This window comes from Temnothorax americanus, unplaced genomic scaffold (assembly GCF_048541705.1).
Source record: "Temnothorax americanus isolate GAGA-0224 unplaced genomic scaffold, ASM4854170v1 Scaffold50, whole genome shotgun sequence".
NCBI classification, from domain to species: domain Eukaryota; kingdom Metazoa; phylum Arthropoda; class Insecta; order Hymenoptera; family Formicidae; genus Temnothorax; species Temnothorax americanus.
Window position 1 is genome coordinate 258,144 of NW_027509658.1, and position 22,401 is coordinate 280,544.

The following is a 22,401-nucleotide window of genomic DNA, read 5'->3' on the forward strand; positions in this document are numbered from 1 at the left end:
GAGATAACAGAGCTTGTCCTGCCGAATGATTAAATGGACTGAAGTAAATACAACGGACAGTTCGTTACGATAATGGCCAAAACGGATTGTTGTGTTTCGGAGTCGTGCCTTTCGCGAGATTGCCCGCGGCTGCAATGAGTAACAGTGGCGGATTCTGAATGAGAACTAACTGCGGTAAATTAAGATGATTACTGACGAAATGGACACTGTGTACTTTTCAAATGAATTGACCGCGTGCAAAAATTTTCTCCTCTGAAATAAACCGTGACAAACGTACACGGAGAAAATTTTATATTAAATTTTACTATGCTGCCGCACCAACTGCGGACCATCAAGACGCCCAAGTTTAAATGCTATAGTCTTATAGTAAAATTACTATGTCTATAGCATTTAATGCTACGATCATAGCATTCAATGCTATAATAATGCTATGATCGTAACACTAAATGCTATGGACATAGTAATTTTACTATAAGACTATAGCATTTAAACTTGGGCGTCTTGATGGTCCGCAGTTGGTGCAACAGCATAGTAAAATTTAATATAAAATTTTCTCCGTGTATAAATATTTTTAATAAAGATATAAATGTATACAGTATTATTCTGGTGACTTCTGTTTTTCAAATAAATTATGTTTCGTATACATATTTATAAATACAGACAGTATAAATATATTATATACTTTCAGATTTATACATTTTTTAAAATAAATTTTGGTCTCCTAAATTTTTTGTGAATTTAGAAATGGAGAGATACTAGTAATCTATTTTTCAACAAGTCAATCACAGCTAAAAAGGATAAATTTTAAAATAATGGTTCCTTTTTTCGTTATCAAAAGTATCACTGTCTTCTCAAACGCGTAAAGGATGGAATAAATATCGCGTGTCGTATACCGTAACAGAAACGCACTAAAACGCATTTTTATGCCGCGAGAGAGTATCCTTGGCAGTTGCCTAATCGCCGCCAATTGTCGGCTGCCCCATAATACAGTTAATCCCCGAATAGCCGACAAAATGGAGGGAGAGACCAGCCAGCCTTGCCTCTAATGCAATCCAGAATTGTTTCGTGGAACGATTACGGATGGAATCTACGCGTCTGAAACTTTCGGTGCGGAGATTTACTATATGCGTGGTTTAAACTCCATGTATAACTTTAACCGCCGTGATACACGTCTCGCGGCTTCGGTACTCTCGAATATATTTCGTTCATTAATAGATGTAACCCAGATATTTAATAAATGTATCTGACGTATGTCTTACCTATAAATAACATTTATTAGCGTATAATATACACACATCATCAGATGTTATTAATTATATATAAATTATTTAGAGATAAAGAGACGTGTTGGACTTTTGCAAAGATTAGAGAAAAAGTATTACAAATATTATTCAACGAAATATGCAGGAGGAATTCTAAAATTGTTTCTAAATGTTAGCACAATCGGTGAATATAAACACTTATTTTAAAGTCATTGGTCAGTAAAGTTATTAAAGACGTACAAACGTATTTTAACACGTACAAATTTATCGTTTATTTAAAGCACGTTAAAATTTTAAGAACGTAATCAAAAACAGAAGTTTCAAAATAATGATACATAATACTGAAAAGGTTAATTTATACGAAGTTTTGAAGTGTCGTAAATATCGAATTCCGGCGTAAATATGCGAAAATATGAACTTGAAACTAACTAGAAAGTCTGTTATTTGCGTTTTTCAGCAAAATATCGTAGGTTATTGTACCCGCGTTTGTGGCAATAATTTCTTGGCAGTCCGAAGTCCAAGTGCTTTGGTATTTGGATAATAAGCTGAGTAATTTCAATGCGAGCGCTGTTCGGAGTTACGTCAGCCTTTCGCGGAAAGAATTAATTTTAGAGCGGGCGCAGCAAACTTTTGAAAAAAAAAAAAAAAAAAAAAACGAAATTCGCCGATACGGATAGAATTATAATAGATTTCTTCGAACAGCACATTTGAAGGAGTAAATTATGCGTAATTAAATATGCAACAAGATATGAAACTATAAGTAAAATGCGTTTATTGTTAGAAATCTTTCAAGAAGTCGATATCGTTATATAAAAATAATGATTATTTATCACTGTCGATGAAACTAAAAAGAATAGAAATAATTTCATAAGATAACTGACGCATTACAAGCGGCGATTATGTCTTTCCTTACGGAAAAGTAACAATTTGGATTACATGGCAAATCAAATGCGAGAGGACAATTTGTAGTTCTCATGTAATTATACAGTGTGATGAAATTATAGCGTAGTCATAACATCATGGGCTGCGTTATATTGGATTACACGAGAGTGGCGGCCTAATGAAAAGGAAGGGAGAGGAATTCAGAACGTACACGAGATACAACCGTTTCGTACGTTACGTCAGTCACGTATGTACACCGCGTGTAGAAAGAGTGAACCGATTTGTAACACAAGGTCGGCTACACGGCGAGGCTGTCGAGAAATTGTCCAGTTATAGAAGAAACAATTATTTATGACAGTCTTAACGCATCATTTTCGATAACTGCAGCAACATTGTAATATATATTAAGGTCATAAAACTTGTTTCGCCACGCGAAACTTAACACTGCGCGGACACCATGTTTTTGGAGCACTCGCCCGAACATCCTGGGGCCACTTTTAAGTCCAAAGGGTTTTTGAAAGCGTTTCGTGTTGCAAAAAATCTATAAAAATTTATGTATCATTTTTAAGGTTTCAAAAAATGATTTTTATACTTACATAGGCCGGAACTGTTGCAATTTTTTTTTAAGTGTTGAAACGTCAGGAGAAAACTATATAGAATACGAAAAATTGACTGTGCCTTAAAAGGCCCACGGTGTCCGCGCTGCAGTGTTAATATTCTTTGAAAAAAAAGAAAGCTGCTGGAATTATGTGTTATTCTTATATAAATTTAATCTGTTAACCTTTAGAGGACGGGCAAGTTTTTTCACGATTTTTCATGATTTTTATTTACAACTTCCATATATATGTGTTAAAGTGTTATACCACGAAAAGTAAACGACCCGTCCGTAGAGCCTAAAAATAGGCTTCCCGTCCTCTACAGGTTAAACTTACTATATTAGGTCTTCCCTCTTATCCAGTTTGGACACGAAGAAAGTTTCCAGACGAAACTGTGCGCTCAAATGTAATTTATTAGCTAATATTAAAGTTGATCTAAACTAACTCAAGTCAGTTCTAATCTTGGAAATATAATCTTGAATTCTGGACTTTTTACGGAAAGCCGTTCTTCGTGCGCGCGGTTGGACCTGGTTCGCGGTAGACTGGTAGAGTGCGTATACCTCTCTCGCTGAATCAACATATAATTGAATGTCAGCCACGCAAACAAACGGACAAACGTCATCGTCTTCGCGACGGTGAAATTTAATTCCGCCACTGTCGCGCAAACGGATTTTTTTCCGAATGGGAAACGGCGCTCTAATCGATTTCATCCCAATTAACAAGATTTTGCATCCCCTTGTGGGTTCGATTTGAATCGGGACGAACGATTTTGATATTGAGAACAATTATTATTATCCTTTGATGCAAAGGGTTTATGTTGGATACATAGGGAACAATGACGAAAAGAGTGAAGTACAATATATGAACTTCGTGACAGAAAAAAGTTTGAAATATCGCAATATAAACAAAATTAAAAATTTGATAGTATTAAAATAAAATGTCACGTTAAAAATACAGTGATAATTAAATGAAATTTTATGCGAAAAACGAATAACAAATATTTTACATGATATAACGAATATCAATTTTCATTTAGCTCCATTAAAATATTTCAATATATTCTTCTTATTAAAAATCGATGTCCATTAATTATCTAAAAATTTTTATTATTTAAAAATAAATTGTTGCCGAGTACTTATTATAACTCACTCGAACAATTCAATTGTAATTATTTTCCATTGATTTGCGAAAGCAATTGATAAGCATATGCAGTTCGATAGACAGTCGAGCATAGATATTAATCAGAGGAATTTGACAGAGCTTGGTGTACACTTAACCCTCAGTTACCTTACGTTTTTACTTCCCGATATTACCTCACCAGGGTCTGAGAAACCCCTGTCGTTTTCTCTAGCTTGTATCTTTAAGACAAATGCATCAATTTGAAGTCTTTTTTTTTTAATCGATGCGTCTTTTAAAGATCTACGAGACTGATGTGCAAGTTAGATTATTCCAAGTTAAAAAATGTAAATGTTATTTAAAAAAAAAAGGAAGACGTGTTTTTCTGAAAAAGCGAAAAAGATTGCTTTTTTTCAAGTTGACGCAGTACTGACTAAAAAAAGATACAAGGGTTTTATGAACGTTTTAAAGACCCTGCACGTTTTAACAACGTGCAGGGTCTCTCAGACCCAGGTGAGGTAACTGAGGGTTAAAAATTAGAAAGTTACAATTCCATGATTGAAGAGGCATTAATTTCGGTGAGTTTGAATAGCAAAGTTTCGCGAAACTCGGTAGAATTTCCCCCAAATTACCCCGGTACAATGTTTACATGGAGAAGAAAACGATCTCTAAGTTTAGACATTGATGCGAGGCACGTTTCACGGCTGTATTGTTTCCGGTCACACCCGCGGAATCCCGTCTCGATTATGCTAAATAATATCTCGGTCGTTGTACGAAATTAAAACGCGTAAAAAGCGTGTGACACTCACTGATCAGGTTCCTGAAGGTATCGGTGAATATTCGAATCATCGTGGAAGAGTCTGTCTACCTTGAGATCCGACTAAATATCTATTATCTCGTGTCCCCGGCCGCGTCTGTCAGCTGCTGCTGCGCACCACCACCATCACACGATCTCTGCCGCACGTTGCAACAGTACGATTCTCCCGCACTCTTGTGCCGCTTCCACTAGATCCTACCAAAGGTCCGAGGGATTCGCGTTAAATCTCTTGAGAACTCTCCCACTTTCTCCCTCTCCTCTCTACTCCTCCCTCCCTCCCTCTATCTCTCTTTCTCTCTCCCTTTCTGTCTCTCTTTATTTGCACGCGGCTGCCGCGTGGTCCATTCACAAAAGAAAAAGGAGAAATGATCGAGATTCCTCTCGCGAGAGAAAAGTTCGCAAACAGATCGTCTCCGGAAAAAATTGCAACAAGATGGAAAAAATGCAACCGAAGCCACTGGTAATTTGCAATTCGTGATTCGCTGACCAAAGCGATTGTCCAGAAGGTTTTGTCCTCCTCTCTCGCAATCGCGAGATGATGAAATTCCAAGTTACACTGCGCGTCGCGGACAATCTAATATCTGAAATGTGTAATTTTCTTGATGTAGCAGGAAATTGGGGAGTTCAAGATTTCTCTCTTTCCCGCGTCTTCAATGTTTCAGTCTTCAAATGCTGCTCGCGCCGAACACAATGAAATCCAGGATGTCTCTCATAAGGAATGATATCGCAGGAAGCTTGAATTTCAAAGTTCCTCTTCAAAATGAAGAAAAAAATCAATTCGGAATAACTTTCCTACGTAGAAAGTTTCGAATATATGTTTCGCTTATCCTCGTCTAAAAGAAATTCTATAATTTCCTTCGGGTTCTCTTCAACGTGGGAAGCTTCTGTTTCGAAACAGCCCTCGGTTATCTTCAAAGAAAAGTCCAAAATCTCTTCTCGTAGCCTCGATGCACCGAACATCCGAAAGTTTTTTCTCCCTTGTCGTTCTCGACAAACAAAAAGTCTCAAGTTCCACGCTACTCGCTTTAAAGGAAAATTGGTCTGCTCTCGCTTATCCCGACCGCAAACCGCACGGGGATGCGTGCTTTCCTTCGACTTCCGATCGTGGAATTGGTTCACGTCGCGGAGGGAAACACCGCGCGCACACCGTCACCGCTGGGAACGCTCTGGCGTGGCTCGCGTCATCGTCATCGCCGTCACGCGTCGCGCACTCGCCTCCTCCACCTCCCTCGCGCTTCGGCCGAACTGTACTTTGATACCGCGACGTCGCGACGTCGCGTCGTTTCGTTGTGGCACCGACTGAGCGAATCCGGCGCTATTTCGTCGGCTTTATTGTCCGCCGGCACAGCGCGTAACGAAAAACGGCGACGACGACGCCTTCGTCGCTCTTTGACCTCCGCGAGGAGGGGCGAAACGGAAGGCGCTGCGGGGTTATCTTTATCAACTTTCTCGGATGCTCATCGCTTCTCCCCCGCCTCCGCCCGCCTCGCGAGAAATTTCGCTGTTCTACCCCGCGATTAATGATTCCTTCCTTGTAATTTGCACGGGGATTTAAAACACGTTAATGAGACTATTTGCCGCAGGTGAGAAAGCTGGATTATTGACTCTAGAACGCACGTATAGACTGAATCAGATTGATTGATATTTCAGAAAAAGAGATTTTTATCTGAGATACATGTGTATATAATCACTGCTGATATGGCATAATGCACGTGATCGAATTATGCAACTTTGTTCGCCAGTGAACTTCTTCGAGCCGTGGAAAGATAATCTTTACATTAAAAAATCTAATAAAATCGAATACTTTACTTTAAAAAATTTTCACTAATATAAAAGTTAAAATAAGGTAAAATAAAATATGATCACCTCTAAAAATATTATATCCAGATAACAAGCTAACGTAATTCTGATGTTCAAAATAAGTAAATAACGTCAGCTCGGTTTTAATTATTTTTAAAATAATATAAATTCTTAAATCTTAAATGCGAAAAATCTACATGAGAAAAATACATCAATCTATACATTAAAAAAATCCAAAAGTAAGTTTCGAGGAATTGCACGATATTCTGTTGCGCATATATGTATATATTTTTTCGTTATTTTCGTCTCTTTTCTTCTGGCAATTCCAAACTATTTTTAACACAAAAGATTCAATGATGTTGTTTGTCTTCTTTGTCGACCACGATACGATCTGAAGATGATTTGTGTCCTTAGCTTGCGTCCGCTGGACCAAAACATCTCGCTTAAGTCCATTCGAAGTTTGTCGCAATGAAACTTGGCGGAGATGATTTGACATGATGGCCTTGTTGCGCGACAAACATATTATGCTTCGAGTGGGGTTTACCAGCAATAGTCTTTACCAGAAGACAGCAAAAAAAAACCGGAAGAAAGAGAAAAATTAATCTCTCTAAAAAAACAAGAAAGAGATAAAAAGAGAGGGGGAAAGAGAGAGAGAGAGAGAAAGTTCCATTTTGCAGGACCGAAGAACGCAGAGCGGGAACTAGCGTAACTCCATTTTTTTGCATAATTGTGGCTTCCCGTAAAATGCGCAGGTTGAAAAGAGCTTGTAAAACTTTTCCGTCAGCTCAATCCTGCATTAATGATGTAAAGCTGGAGACGAGACACTAATATTTAAAAATACTTAAATCTTTTACCGGCAAGGTATCAAAGCACCTTTATCACAGAAAGAAATCCTGTGCTGACAACTTTTTTGAGGATAAATATATCTCCATATTAAAATCTCGTTTTGTAAGTAAAACAAGGTCAAAAGCAATAAAAAAATCGATTAAAATATTTTGTGCAATGTTCATAATTCTGTTAAACATTTATAATTTCATATAACTTTTAGTTGTCGCAAATTTTTAAAAATAATAAAATTTATAATTGAAAATGATTTATTATGTTTGTAACTTGAATATTGTACATCGTACGTTGTACATACGATATTTTTAAAACTCGCTACATTGTATTTCAAAAAACCAATGAAATTTTAATAAAATCCATATACGTCCAATATAAACTGGATCGATATCTGATTCACATTTGGTAAATTAAAAAAAAAATTGTGTTTATATAAACGTTTGTTCCGATATTTAAAACAATACGTATCTCGAGCTGACGGCGCGTGATATAGATTTAAATTCATTTCATGTTGCGCAATTACATATTTTTCATTTCTCCGTCTAAGATCCCATATCCGGCGCAAATTCGCTCGGATGGAGATACCTGGGCCCCGATTCTCTAACGAGAAACGTATGCGCAAACTCTGCTCTAACAGAAAGGCTGCAAATTGATTGGCTATCGCACAGTTTTTAGCTAATAAGCTTGCAGCTTTTCTGTTAGAGCAGAGTTTACGCATACGTTTCTCGTTAGAGAATCGGGCCCCTGGTCGCCGCCTGCGTCTCCTTCGCGAAACGTATTCCCTCGCGCCTCATCTTCGTCACACGTACCCTTTTCTCTCTCGATGCACGTTTCTTCTTTCTCAACCGCACCGATGAGTCATTACAGTTGGGTACAAAGTCCGTCGACGGCCGGTTCCCCGCCCCTCTCTGCCCCCCGAGCGACTCGCCAATTCGGTTACCTAAGAGATTCCTCTTTCGCGAGTTAATCGCCTTTGCGACACCGCGCACCGCCGCTACATTTTCCTTTATCCCGTACCGCGTACTTATCCGTTTCTTCCCCCTCCCTTCCGCGGTAAGTTTCGTGCGACTTTGCACCGTGTAGTTACAGCTCGTTAAGGCATAATTAACGGCTCAATTGCCGCTCTCCGGGTTGGCTGAACTTTGCCCGCCACGCAACGCGCGCGTGTTCACCAGGAATCGCGATTTCGCCGCCGACCTTGATTGGGCCGCCCGTTCAGTTTCGTTCCTTCTAGATATCCTCCTGGGAAACGATGCATTCTCTTTAACGCATTCCCGATTCTGTCCAATCGAGGTCTAATATCGGATTCGTCACGTTTATTGCCACTGCAATTTTTATCGTCGCTAGATTATTTATTTTATAAGAATTGCCGAGCTCTCCAATATTGCACTTCCTATTCTAAAAGCTTTTTTCAATATACCTTTTTGAAGTATTTTTCCTCTGGAGAGATATTTCTCGCTTCAAAATTAAACTCTCAGATCTCTCTTTGGGAAGTACGTCTAATTTTGCATCTGTTTTAGGAATTCTGTGAAAATTTTGGTGAGAAACTGTCGATTCTTTAGTGCGTTAATACATTTTTTAAAGAGTTTCTTTTTTAGAGACCGATTTCTCGGAAAGGACAGTCCTCAGAATAAATCTTTTAGAACATGGAGGTGGAAATGTTGCAGATCTCTTTGTTCAACACTCAACTTTTATCATATGGTTGCCGACTTTTTCAGTATTATCATTATCCTTTTTTCAAAGGACACTACTAAAAGAGAACATTCTCTTCAAGAAGAAAATCTTCGACTCTTCGGCATGTATCAATTCGCTGCCTTTTTCAAGCGTCTCTCCTTATTTTAATCAAGAAATCCTCTTTTAAAGGATTCTCTCCGGAGTAACTTTTTGCAGGATCAAACTCTTAAGAGCATTCTCCTCGAAGTAACATGACACGCTCTTGAGAACAGTTTCTCTCCTCGAGAGAGCTCTATTTTACCGAGAGACCGCCGTCGATCCTTCGGCGTCTCTCCACGGAGATCGACGATTCTCTTCCACCGCGAAGTGTGTGGATCGACTTTCCCCGCGAATCTACTCGGCGGCGATCTTTCGACTCGATCCCGCGATGACCTTGACGATGCGCTGCTGACGGGGCGACCCGAGGTGCGGCGGGCAGGGCTCCTCTCCGCGATGGTCGCGCGTCTCAGGCTCGCGATACCCCCGCGCGTGCGTGGCGGCGATGCGTGATCGCGGGTAAGCGTGCGTACGTAAACGTGAACGCGAGCTCTCCATTGATAAACAAAGGGCGGTCGGTGTTGAGTGTTGAGGAAGACGCGATGGAGCCACTCGGTATATATCAGGGGAACGCCGATGGCGACTGGAGGAGGTTCCCGCTGTGGCATCGGCAGTTCACGTTGTTCCTCCACCGCGGGTGAGGGAGACCTCAGTGCCGCGGTGGTGAGGGCAATGACGAGAGCGAGAAGGGAGGGAAAACGTATGCCAGCCTGGGGAGAGGGAGCAAACAGGGCCAAGCGTTGTATCCCTCCCTACCGTCGGTGTATCCATCTCCGCTCCCTCTCTCTCTCTCTCTCTCTCTCTCTCTCTCTCTCTCTCTCTCTCTCTCTCTCTCTCTCTCTCTCTCTTCCTTGCCACGTCGATGCGCCTCGTCGACACTGTCGACAGTCGTCGAAAACAAGTTAGCCGCTCTCTTGGCGCGCTAGGTCGAACTAGACATGGACCGTGTCGATTTAGCGAAGAACGTAGGGACTAGAATCGATTTTGGTGGTGGGAAAACAGCTGAACAGCCGCGTACAGCTGTGCGGAGCACGGGGCTTCGTTAATTCTGCATAACACAGAGAATTCTGCAAAATTCCGATGTTGAAACTTAACGAGTTTCCAACGTCAGAAATTAATAATGACCCCCGCACGTCATCAGAATTTCTTGTAGCGTAGGGGAGCAAATGAATTTTGCAATTCTGCGCGAAAATTTTATAACTCTGCATCAAGATTTTGCTGCAGCGAGTTATATAATTCTTTGTTAAAATTTAATAATAAATTTGCGCCATAAATTTCATAACAAAGAACACGTAGTCACGAGAGAGAGAGAGAATTTAATAAGACTATATAATAAATAATCTACAAAGGATGAGTTTCCTTTTTTTTTAATACCCATACTCTTTATTACTCTTGAAGACTTTAAAAGAAAATTATTTTATTTTTTTTATTTTAAGTCACATAATAAATATAACAATTTTGCGATATATTGGAAGCTAATAACGAACTAGTTATAAAATCTCGATATACCCTCTCCTTTTCCAGCATTATGAATTGCATGTCTATACGTCAGAAATATAGAGTGTGAGAGTGTGTGTATCCTGTAATTTTACCTCTTTTTTTATTCTACTGAAACTAATCATTATATCTTTCTAGTATATGTATCATATTATCCCAATATAGCCTTCGATATTTACTGGGAGAAATTAAAATATTTCGCACAAGTATAATTGCAAGTAATCCCCAAGCTCGATTAACTTCGCTAGAACATTTAAACGAAGTTCTCGTTTTCAGCAACAGATCGAGGCTACGCTTTCACAGAGTCAGCTCACCGAGCGGTGCAGCTGCGCTCTGTTGTTTTATTCTACTAACTCTAAATTTATCACCGAGAAGAGAGGCTAGAGAGAAAGAGAGAGTGAGAAAGGAAGAGGGAGGAGGGGAGAGAGAGAGAAAGACAGACAGAATAACTTCAAGGAGGGGACGGAAATATCCCCCACCATTCCTGTCGCCTTTTACTCCCCTCAGGACCAAATCCGTTCGTCTCTTTTCCTTCTCTTTCCTGCTCGCTCGCGGCTCGCGCTCCTTATATAATGATGCACGGTACAGGGACGACGCGACGCGACGTTGCAGCTGAGCGATATGCTGAGCGACTATAATACCGAATTACGTATATGCATCTGCCGTGACTGTACACGCGGATGCATCATTTCGCGCGGGACCGAAATGTCCTTAATGCTCTTTTCTCGGGATGATGAATGAAAAATCCGATTTTGTTTATCCGGAAATTGGGAGCCGTCCGCCATTTCGCATCGAAATGGATTTTCTCGGGAGCGTGCAAAATTGGTTTTGTTTCGAGAACGATTGAAATGGAAAAGCGCGCTATATATATATTGAAAATTATTCCGCTTTATATTTATTTTTCCGTTATGGGAGGATGTAGCTACATTTTTTTAATTCCACGTAGCCTGATGTTATATAAAAGGAAAAAAATGTAATATAGCTTTCGCCTTATTTCGCGTAGAGCAAGAATACGTGTATTGGAAAGAAAGAAGCTGTAGCTTGTTTCGTTAGCTACTTATTGTCAAATTGTTAATATTTGATGGAAACATTTATAAGTAATCGCAAATATTTTTAACATTAGAAACTGAAGTTTAAATTTGCTATTAACAGAAATGCACGCACGCGCGCGCGCACACGCACACGCACACGCACACGCACACGCACACGCACACACACAAACACACACGCACGCACGCACGCGCGCACGCACGCACGCACGCACGCACGCACGCACGCACGCACGCACGCACGCACGCACGCACGCACGCACGCACGCACGCACGCACGCACGCACGCACGCACGCACGCACGCACGCACACACACACACACACACACACACACATTTATCTTATCACTATGAAATAGTTTAAGGTGGTTCTTTCGCGGACCTAGCTAGTCAAGTAACAGTCCGTCATGAGGTAATTGAAAACAAACATATTGACAAACATTACACAACATCCCAATAATTATAATAATATAACATGATTGTACACGCACGATTTGATCGTATTTAATTATTTACTAATTAAAAAAATATCACAATAGTAGTGCTGTTGGACTCGATTTAGGTTAGGTCAGGCATGACAGTACGAGTAAAGCAATATGCGCGTGGATCCACTACTCATTTAACCTCATATATCAGAGCAAAACATTCGGTAAGCCCTTATTTTCAAGGTATGTACGAAATCCGGAAACTTCAGGGAATATTTTAAGACATGAATAATGTATTCATCTGATCGCTAAGTACATGTATTATTCGTTGAAAACCTCGGACGTGGCGATTTGCATCGTTCTATCTTTCTCGTTCATTAGATGTAAACAAGGATAGAATGACAATGGCACGCTCCGCGAACGCACATTTAGAATGACTTATTTCTTGTAAAGTGTCGGTAACCTCACTTGATTTTTCGTACACATGCCCCTTATTACTGTATATTTAACATATATCAAATTTAGGTACCTATATTTAATACTTGTTCTCACGAAAGGACCACCTTAATAATATGTGTTTTGAGTCATTTTAACGGATGTGGATATGTTATCTTATCAATATAATTTGTTGCAAGTATTTTACTAAACCTAATTTGTATTGCTCTGTTTCTCTCTCTCTCTTCTTCTTTTTTAATGTAAAGTATTTCATTTGTATTAAATTTAAACAGTAGACATGATATACATTTTTGTAAGATAATTTTCAATTTTCAATTTTTATTTTTTTCTATTAAATTACCGGAAATATATTTTATTTCTGTACATGAAGATTGATTGTTTTGAGAAGTTAAGTTTAACCTCCACTTTAAAGGGCACGAAGAAGAAGCGCCCGTTCTTAATCTCTTTTGCGGAGGATCTGTAGCCATCGCATCCGAATGATTGTTTCTCGGAAACGAGGCAATCCGCCGGTGGAAAAACGGAAAAAAAGAATAAATAGCTTTGTACAAAGCAACTTCTCTTTCTCTCTCTCTCTCTCTCTCTCTCTCTCTCTCTCACTTTCTCTCTCTCTCTCTCTCTCTCTCGGTCTTTCGTTTTTTCTGCTCTCTTTCGTTGCTGCCAGTTTCAGGCGCCGCGGGATATTTTACAAACTTTAATTTGGGCCACAGCTGCCAGCAATATCTCTTTCCACTGTCGATGTGCACTCCAGTGTGCTTGAAAATATAATATACAGTGCGAAAATTGTGCGCGTAGTTGCAACGCGTTTAGAAACGGCGACAGAATAAATACGGCGATGGCACAGGTGATGTAAACAGATGTAAGGTAAACAAGAAGTAATGTAAACAAATATTCTCCTGCAGATCTGGAAAAATACAATAACTTCTAGTATGAAGTATAGATAGGAGTAAGTTTTCCACGAGAGAATCTCTCTAAAAAATAAGAGATATGAAAATAATATTTTTATCAAGAACATCAATGAGAAAAAAATATGTTTTATAGAATAAATATAGATGGTATATAATTGAATTAAATTAAACTAAAAGTCTTCGTAGTTCAGTTAGGTTAATTAAGTTACGGTTTTAATAATTACTGAATTTTGAAAGAATTTTGAAAGAAACAATTACTTTCCCCAGTATAGTTTTATATCATTTAATTATGTATGTTTTACCATATTTTTACCAATACTAAAGTTTCTTTAATTTGGGAATATTGGCAACATAAAGTACTTAGAACGAACATGTTCAATTCAAGAATTAAGCGAAGCATTTGCTGTTATTCAGGCTATATTAACAATTTAATCACGTTTCACTCGTTGATGACTAATGACTCGTTAATAATTAATTCCCATCGGGGCATCTCGAGCAATTTTGTATGAACTGGCTAGAGGGAGAGAGAGAGAGAGAGAGAGAAACAGAACACGAGATTAATTAGCTCAGAGATCGCGAGCGGGTGCGAAGGTTCAATAAGAAGATCATTACGTTGACCTCGTGTTCGATATCAACTGCTTCAATCCAGTTAGAAGAAATACTTTGTATATAAATCGCAATTTATGCCGAATCGCCGCGTACTTTTGTTCCTAAAAGTCATCGGTTTTAAGAAACAATTCACCAATATTTAACAGATAACGAGATCTATCTCGAAAATATTCAGCTTAAACTTATTTAATAATTAAACGGCAATTCAATCTTCAAGCTTTAGTTATTTTTCACATTTTCGAAATAATAAGAATATCTATAAAAATTTATAATCGTGATGCAGCGGTTCGCATCTCTCTTAAATGAGATTTAGATACTCCAAATAAATTATTTTATGAATTTTATATTTGACGAAAAGGCCTACCCACAAGCGCGCGCGTATATGTATGTATGTATGTATCTATACATAGAACTTTTAATTCCTTAACTTCTTAATTCGACGGAATTCTGTCTTATTAACCAACATTATTATTATGAATCTTATATTAAAAATCAAATAACTTTGGGAGATCGCATTAAGTTCTTATAGTGTTATACTATTATAAATATATTATAAGTATTATTTTAATAGGCAAAAAGTATAAGGTTATGAACGACTTTATACATGATAAACCAATTACCTGTTGGATGTTGTTGCAAATTTCTTTAAGTTCTCAAATTCGAGTAGCGTTTTCCCGAAATACGTTCTATGGAATGATGTACTTTCTCGAATTTCTTTATAGACTTTATAACACGTATATATATCTTTTTTCTCGCGTCCAAAGAGGCACGTGACGTCGAGACGACTGACTTCGCGCGACAACGACGACGAAGCGGGACGAAGACGATGTATGGTTGCTTTGGGGGACCCCCTCTGCCCTAAGATTCTCTTTCGGTACGTCCTCGTCTGTCGTTCCCCTACCGAGAGAGCGGTATCTCGCTTCCTCCCTTCCCCGAGAAAGGGTCCCCCCACCATTTTCTCTGAAGGGGAATAAAGCCCCCTCGATGAGCAACCATGTAGTGATGGCACTTCAGACACTCTGGCGAACAACAAGTCGAAGTCGAAGTACGCCTTTTATTTTCAAAATTTAATCAAACTTCTAATTTGGACCGATGTAATTTAGTCTGCACGTTATCGTTTTATTTTTTTTTTTATTCGTAATTTATGTTATAACTTTTCACTTTTTTAAGACATGAAATAAACGTGTATGTGAAGTAACTTTTAATGATAGTAATCAAAAGAGTTAGCGATAAGATTATATTCTTCCAGGTCTTCTCCGCGCTTACCTGTGTGTGTGTGTGTGTGTGTGTGTGTGTGTGTGTGTGTGCGCGCGCGCGCGCGCGCGTTTATTTTCTTTTTTTCCAAACATATATAATTAATACAATTAAATTAAACAGAAATATCTACTTATATATTTATACTTTTAATTCCTTGTATTCTCAGATTTTCAACATTATAGGTAATAACATAAAATTAGATATTAAGCTCGTAATTATTTCATTAAATAAAAAAATAAATTTTGCAGAAAATTTAAAGCGATATTGCTGTCGCCCTAATTGATCGGGCGACAGCAAAAACTGCAGTAATGTAGATTTTTATAGGGTTTCGATGTCATCACTAGCCATTGGGGGATTCCCGTCACGGAAGGGCTGTATCGATTATCTCGCGCGCCTCGTTATATAACCCGCACTGAATATTGCGTGAATTTACACGTGCAGCCGACGCACGCGTGCGAATTAATCACAGGAAAGGACGCACTTTGCCTCTTAACTGGCGGTTGTAGAATGCAGATAATATCATATGGGGAAGAAGGGGAATGACGTTTGTAAAAAGAGAGGAGAGAAAAAAACCATAAATTTACGTTTAACATTTCACCGCTAAGCTTGCACGAACTTCAGACTTCCGTTATCAACCATATTGAAATTAACAATATCCATTATCTGCGGATTTAGTATTGTTAAATAACGCTAAAACGAGTATCACATGAAAATAGAAAATATTATGATTATTATATATGTTATAAATATAATGCATTTGTAATAATGGCATTTATATTAATATAACGATAATATTAATGGCATTTCTCGTATTTTCCTGGGTACAGCGCTTTTTAATTCCTACGATAAAATTTAACATTTATATATGAAGCATCTGAATAATTAATGGTATAACAAATAATTTTCCATGCGGAATAAACAAATAGAGAACAAACATTTAAATATCACGACATTATCGTGCATATTATTATATCGGATGTTATTATACATATACGTAATAAAATGCATTATTTCTGTATTGCAATCATTACTTTTACATACGAGCTTAAATTAAATCTCTGGATAAAAAAAATAAAATATCGCGCGTAATATGGATGTGTAACTCTATAATCTAACGTAAATAAATATAATAAATAAGACATGGATTAGCGCGCAAGCGGATGTAACAGAATGAACGATAAATGAATTGTATGAAATATGACGCGGAGAAATATATAGGTGGAACAAAACGTAATGTAATGTATTTACCAGGCAAGTTCTTACCTACGCAATCGGGTAACTTGGCGGCGGTCTCGTTCCATTTACCATTTCTACACTCGAGTGTTCTTTTTCTCTCCCTGCTGTCGGAAAATACGCTGCCCGACTTGCATAGGAATGTCCGCGAAGTCAATGTACCGTTCGACACGTAACTTCCGTTCGGCGCCGAGACCTCCGGACAGCCCAACACTGCAAACGCGTTAGTTCATTTCCACCTTGCCTTCCTAATTAACACCTTGTTCCAGTTTAAAGTTACAAGGCGATATCGCTCCCGCCCTTAAAAAATTTCTATTATTTCCATAGGAACTCCACGCAATATATTATATATTTCTGAACATTTAAATGGCAAACACTAACGAGTTATTAAAAGTTTTAATCACTAAAATAGTTGATGAAGTAGCCAATGGCATTTCAAGGAACTTTTAAATTGGCAAAAACTTGAACAGTGGTGTCGTTTGCGAAGTTTTTGCGTTTAAAATTAAACTTTATATTTTTTTCATAATATCTCTGATTTCCCAAAATGTCGCGCTCGAACCAGAAAAGAGAAATTTATTAATGCTCAGAAATAATGTTAGAGTGTGAAAATTATAAATTCTGCCGTCTAAATATTTTATGACAATCCGTTATCATGTAAATAAGCTTCTTGAAACGCACAAATTTAATATTGCCGAGGATTCCCAAACATTGATTACGACACGTTATTAAAATAATACCCAATTTACTTTCAGAGAGAAAGATTAAAAAACACCGATGGTGGGGATATAACTTGTTTCAAACCTCAGAATTTATCGGATAATTGTTGGAGCTCCATTAATTGATCAGAATGCTAATTTCACCCGAATAACACGGTCGACTTAATTTCGCGTAGACCTTTGTCGGTTGGCGAAGTACATATGTATCTTTGCTGAGTTAACCGCGTGTTTGCAACAACGCGCGTGTTCGCGACACTTTTCTCACATATATATGTTTTCTCTTTTCTGTTTTTACCTTGGTACTGCAGCAAAAAGCCTCGGGCGTTGTAAAACCTTTTTGAAGCGACGAAGTCGAGGGTCAACACGTTCGAGTTGGAGACAACTCGTACGCCCGCGGCGGTGCCGCAGAACTCGAAGAGAGTGCTGCCGCGTTCCCGCACTCTCACGATATCCACGCAGTTCCCATCCGCGTTCGGACCTGCAAGCATTTATTCGCGGTTTCCGTCTGGAGTTTGTTTGCGGAAGGCGTGTAAAATCAGAGACCGCGGCGCGCAGGGATGTTTATTTTTTCGACGATCGACGCGGTCCCTTAAATCCGATCCGGTGTCATATGTAGCGCATGTGCGCGCTGGCTCTATTTGTGTTAGTCCAGTCACTATGTACATTTAAAAAAGACATAATTCTGACCCAGGATTTTTCTTTTTGGGGGTGTTGGGGGGATCAAGAAAAACTTAATCTCAAGTTTTCGACCTTTGTTTCCCGCTTGCTTTTTTTACGGGAGTAAAAAATGTGAAAAATGGTTTTTCCGCGATAATTCGGTTTCTAATAAAGTTACAAGGTCGAATCGGAGCTCATTTTAAAGTTTTTTTTACGCTCTACAAATTATGTCGTATGACATTTTTACGTATGATCGATTGTTTTCGAGACATCGAACGAGAAAGGGAAATAAAAAAGTATGAGAGATATTTAGTTTTTTCTTTTTACTCATTATTGTCGTCCAAAATTGCAAAAATGCTTCAAATGAAACTTGTAGAGCGTAAAAAACCTACAATTTTTATTTGTTATTCATTTCATTTCGTTGAAAATTACGCCTTGTAGAGCGCCTCAAAGTGGAGAGTCGTCGCCATCGCGTCAGCGATAAAGTATTTCTTTCTTATAAACTTACTTCACAAATATTGTCACTTAGATATAAAACTGCACGCTTTCATGTATTCTTCAATGAAACGGTAAGTGTAATTAAGAAAACTTGACGGTTTCAAAATAGCTACAATAATTTCAGGCTTTGCAAGATTTATTTGCAACTTTGAGGCGTAGTGCGATATGGAATTTTCAACGAAATTAAAGTAATAAATAAGAACATTTTACGAATTTTATTGCTGTGCAAGTTTTATTTGAAGCGTTTATACAGATTCGTGTGCGAAAAACGATAAAATAGAAAAAAACGAACAAAAATGCTCAATTTTTCCTTTTCTCTTTCGATATCTCGAAAACTATCGATCGTACGCCAAAATATCACTGAACGTAACTTGTAGAGCGGGAAAAATCCTATAAAAAACACCTATTATGTTATTTATTTGCGTCAATGAAGTCTGAAATCTTAGCGAAAGCGTTCGGTGCCGCGTATCGACGTAACCAACGCGCCGCTAACGCGATGACGACGACTCTCCACTTTGAGGCGCTCTACAAGGCGTAATTTTCAACGAAATAAAATAAATAACAAATAAAAATTGTAGGTTTTTTTACGCTCTACAAGTTTTATTTGAAGCATTTTTGCAAGTTCGGACGACAATAATGAGTAAAAAGAAAAAACTAAATATATCTCTCTCATACTTTTTTATTTCCCTTTCTCGTTCGATGTATCGAAAACAATCGATCATACGTAAAAATGTCATACGACATACTTTGTAGAACGTAAAAAAAGCTTTAAAATGAGCTCCGATTCGACCTTGTAACTTTATTAGAAACCGAGTTATCGCGGAAAAAACCATTTTTTCACATTTTTTACTCCCGTAAAAAAAGCAAGCGGGAAACAGAGGTCGAAAACTTGAGATTAAGCTTTTCTTGAGCCCCCCAACACCCCCCAAAAGAAAAATCCTGGGTCAGAATTATGTCTTTTATAATCCGTTTTTTTGTACATAGTGACTGGACTATGTAGTAAACTGTAGTTATGTGTTAGCGAATTGTTACTCATTCTGCAGCTTGGTAAGAGTTAAAGTGGATCGTTGAAACCTGCGGTTTAAATAAAGGTCGTAAATTTCGAAAAAAAATATACAGTGTTGTATCTATAATGGTTCCAAGCAACGTACATATGTGTGTTTTAAGACTTTATTTAAGTTTCCGGAAAACTTTTCTTTATTTAAACAGTACAAGTTATCTTCGTCGCGGCGAGAAAGAACTGATGCGCCAGATTCGTTTGCCATAAACGATAAATCTGCAGCTTTTGGTTTCAACTGCGAGAAACTTAATTTTTATCAATTTAAATTGTCGCACTCTAGCGAAGAGGTTTTGGGATGGATGGGGGGGTTAAAACGCGAGCTCACCACGGATATTCAAGTCGTGAAAGGTCAGAACTATTCTCTGACCCGGAAACGTCCTGAAGGTCCACCCACACGTTTCTCCGACGTAGTACAGTGGGTAACCCGGGGTGTTGATGTAACCGCCTTCTCCGCCGATTACCTTTACCTCCTGATTGCAGTATCGTCTAACCGCAACTTCTGCAATCAATAAAATATTACCCTCCATGCGGTATGGCGATGTAATAGTCCACTTATACAGTATAGTACAATTTTTTTTTACGAAATGCAGTTTTGTGAAAATAGAGATATTTATGTATCTCCCGTAAAAAAATAGTTTTTTATACGTATTGGATAATATAAAACTAGTTAAATATTAAACTAACGTCAGGTTGGTATTTGCAAAGCAAAAAATGGAAAATTCAAGGGACAAATAACGTAAAATATGATTTATTATTAACTAAACTTTGACGGAACGAACGTTTCGAATATTAAATCCTACTTAAATATTATAAATTCCAGTTTAATTTTAGTTAAATTTTTTGACTAAATTCCGGTGTTACATGTGTTTGATAAGTCGTGCTAATACAACGCTATACCCTCCAGATGTCTAATTAAATATTTCTCACTTAGTAACAAATCATTACTAATGGAGGCACAATTCTATCGTTGTGAAAATAATTATTTTCGAGGGGATGGCAGGATTGGGCCGCGCGTTTCTGCTGCCATGAGGCTATTGTTAACATCTGCATCCGTCGTGGTCTATTTGTCGCCGCGGGCTATACGATTGCACGGATCCCTTTATAGCGCGTATTGCGGGCCAGGAGGCGAGGGTGTCCTTGCCCCAGTTTCGTGGATAGGGGTGCCATTTCTGGGGGTGGGGGCTAGATACGCCGGTGACGGTAATAAGGGCGACGAAGGGGAAATTTGGTTCTCCGTCTTCCCTCTTTTCCTCTCCGCCATCCCTCAATGTGCAACATTCTATATGCGCACCGTTTCCAATATTCCGCCAAGTGTGACGGCCTTCGCAAAGAATGTTTTGTCCTGCTGAATAGCGAACGGTTTTTATTCGATCTATTGATTCAATCGAGCGCCTGTTTAATGAAACGCTTTACATTCAATTGAGACATCGGGTGTCTCGAATTATTTCAATGTTTTATTAACGTACAATTTGGTCTGGTGAACTTTAGCTTGCGAAAACTGCTCGGTATAAATCAGAGAGAAACTTGAAAAAATCTTTTAAAATTCCTGATTAATTTGATGATTAATACATCCAAAATTTGAATTGTGTTTAATGATTTTAATACAATTATTAAATAATTAAGTAAATTACTATATTTTATGTATGCAAGTAAATAATAATTTTATTATATGTTATTCTACACGGAAAAAACGTAGCTCAATTTAGTCGTAAAATATGAATAACTAACATTTTTCTGAAGCGAGAGCTATATAATTTAGCAATATATAGTAGCGAAACCTTCTGGTTCTCGCTGTAAAAATGTTAGTGATCCATATTTTATGACTAGATTTAGCAATAGTAGCTAATCTTTTTTTCCCGTGTGTAGTAAAATATTATATTAGTTTAATACGTATTACATAAAAAAAATTACTATGTTAAAGAAGTATTCTCGACAGAATTGTGATATATAGATACAGCGAAATCTATCAATCTAAAGGATTGAAATATCTAAACGTATAAACATTTGTTACGCAATACGCTATAACTTGTAACATTTTGCAATATATTCTAATGTAATTTCTTTATTTCTCACGACGCATCAGTTTTCCTTCATTTCGAAAAATGGAACCATATCGAACAATGAAAACCCGAAAACGTCACGCTTCCTTCTCAAAGGAGCTTCCGCGGTACGTGCGTTTCCATAGAATGGCGGGATTACATGCCCTTTCCGTGGCATCCCCCGATGCGTCCGAGCGCGGTGCATTGTGTGCGATCGGATACACTGTTTCTTGCTGTCGGTAGAATTTCAGCGCATATGCCGGCGATCCCACGGTCAATAAAGATCATTGCATCGTCGACAGCTGGCGGACAACGGCCGACGGTCGAGATAGAAATCTGAGGCCGATTTCATCGGACGTGCGGCACGTGACGTGCCGTGCATTTCTCCGCCCCCGCGCGTGACCTGTATGTCCGGGGCGCTATAGCTTTATCGAGCTCGTCGATCATCGATTGCACACGCCCGAATATTGCACACGCGGAGAAATAACCCTTTGGGCTTTTCACCGATAAATAAAGCTAGATTCGCAATACTGTAAATGTCCAGTACCGGAAATATTGTCAGTTCCTCGATTTTACGAGAGAGTCGTCGTTCAGAATCGACAACAATTAAAACGAAATGTAATTTGAAGAATTTTTAAAAATGTGAAACAATTTAGAGAAAATTTAAGACAATTAACACTATAGAACAACCGGAGATTATATTTATCTATATTTATTTTTACGGAGACATCTTAGAAAAGAAAAGAGAAAACAAATCAATCAAATTAATCATTTATGTAGTTTCAATAAAAATCAGGGAAATTTTCAAAAGTTAAGATGTTTTAGAAATGAGTAATAAATTATTTGAAAATGTCAAACGAGTCCTTTTGATCCGTTTAACATTTTTAAATAATTTATTTTGACCTCTTTGGTAGTTC

The 22,401-nt window shown here is 38.2% G+C and overlaps 2 protein-coding genes across 3 annotated transcripts in view; one reads left to right on the plus strand and one right to left on the minus strand.

Moving 5' to 3' along the window:
• Nucleotides 1-22,401, minus strand: part of LOC143904322 (uncharacterized) — a 44,488-nt gene that overhangs the window by 15,370 nt on the left and 6,717 nt on the right. Inside the window, exons 5-7 of the mRNA XM_077418909.1 lie at nt 19,771-19,944; nt 17,526-17,708; nt 16,545-16,727 (exon numbers count right to left, since the gene is read on the minus strand). Coding sequence (XP_077275035.1) covers nt 16,545-16,727; nt 17,526-17,708; nt 19,771-19,944 — 540 coding nt within the window. The remainder of the gene's footprint in view (nt 1-16,544; nt 16,728-17,525; nt 17,709-19,770; nt 19,945-22,401) is intronic.
• The window catches only part of LOC143904325 (uncharacterized), a 198,347-nt gene that overhangs the window by 10,246 nt on the left and 165,700 nt on the right, over nt 1-22,401 (plus strand). The window lies entirely within an intron of this gene.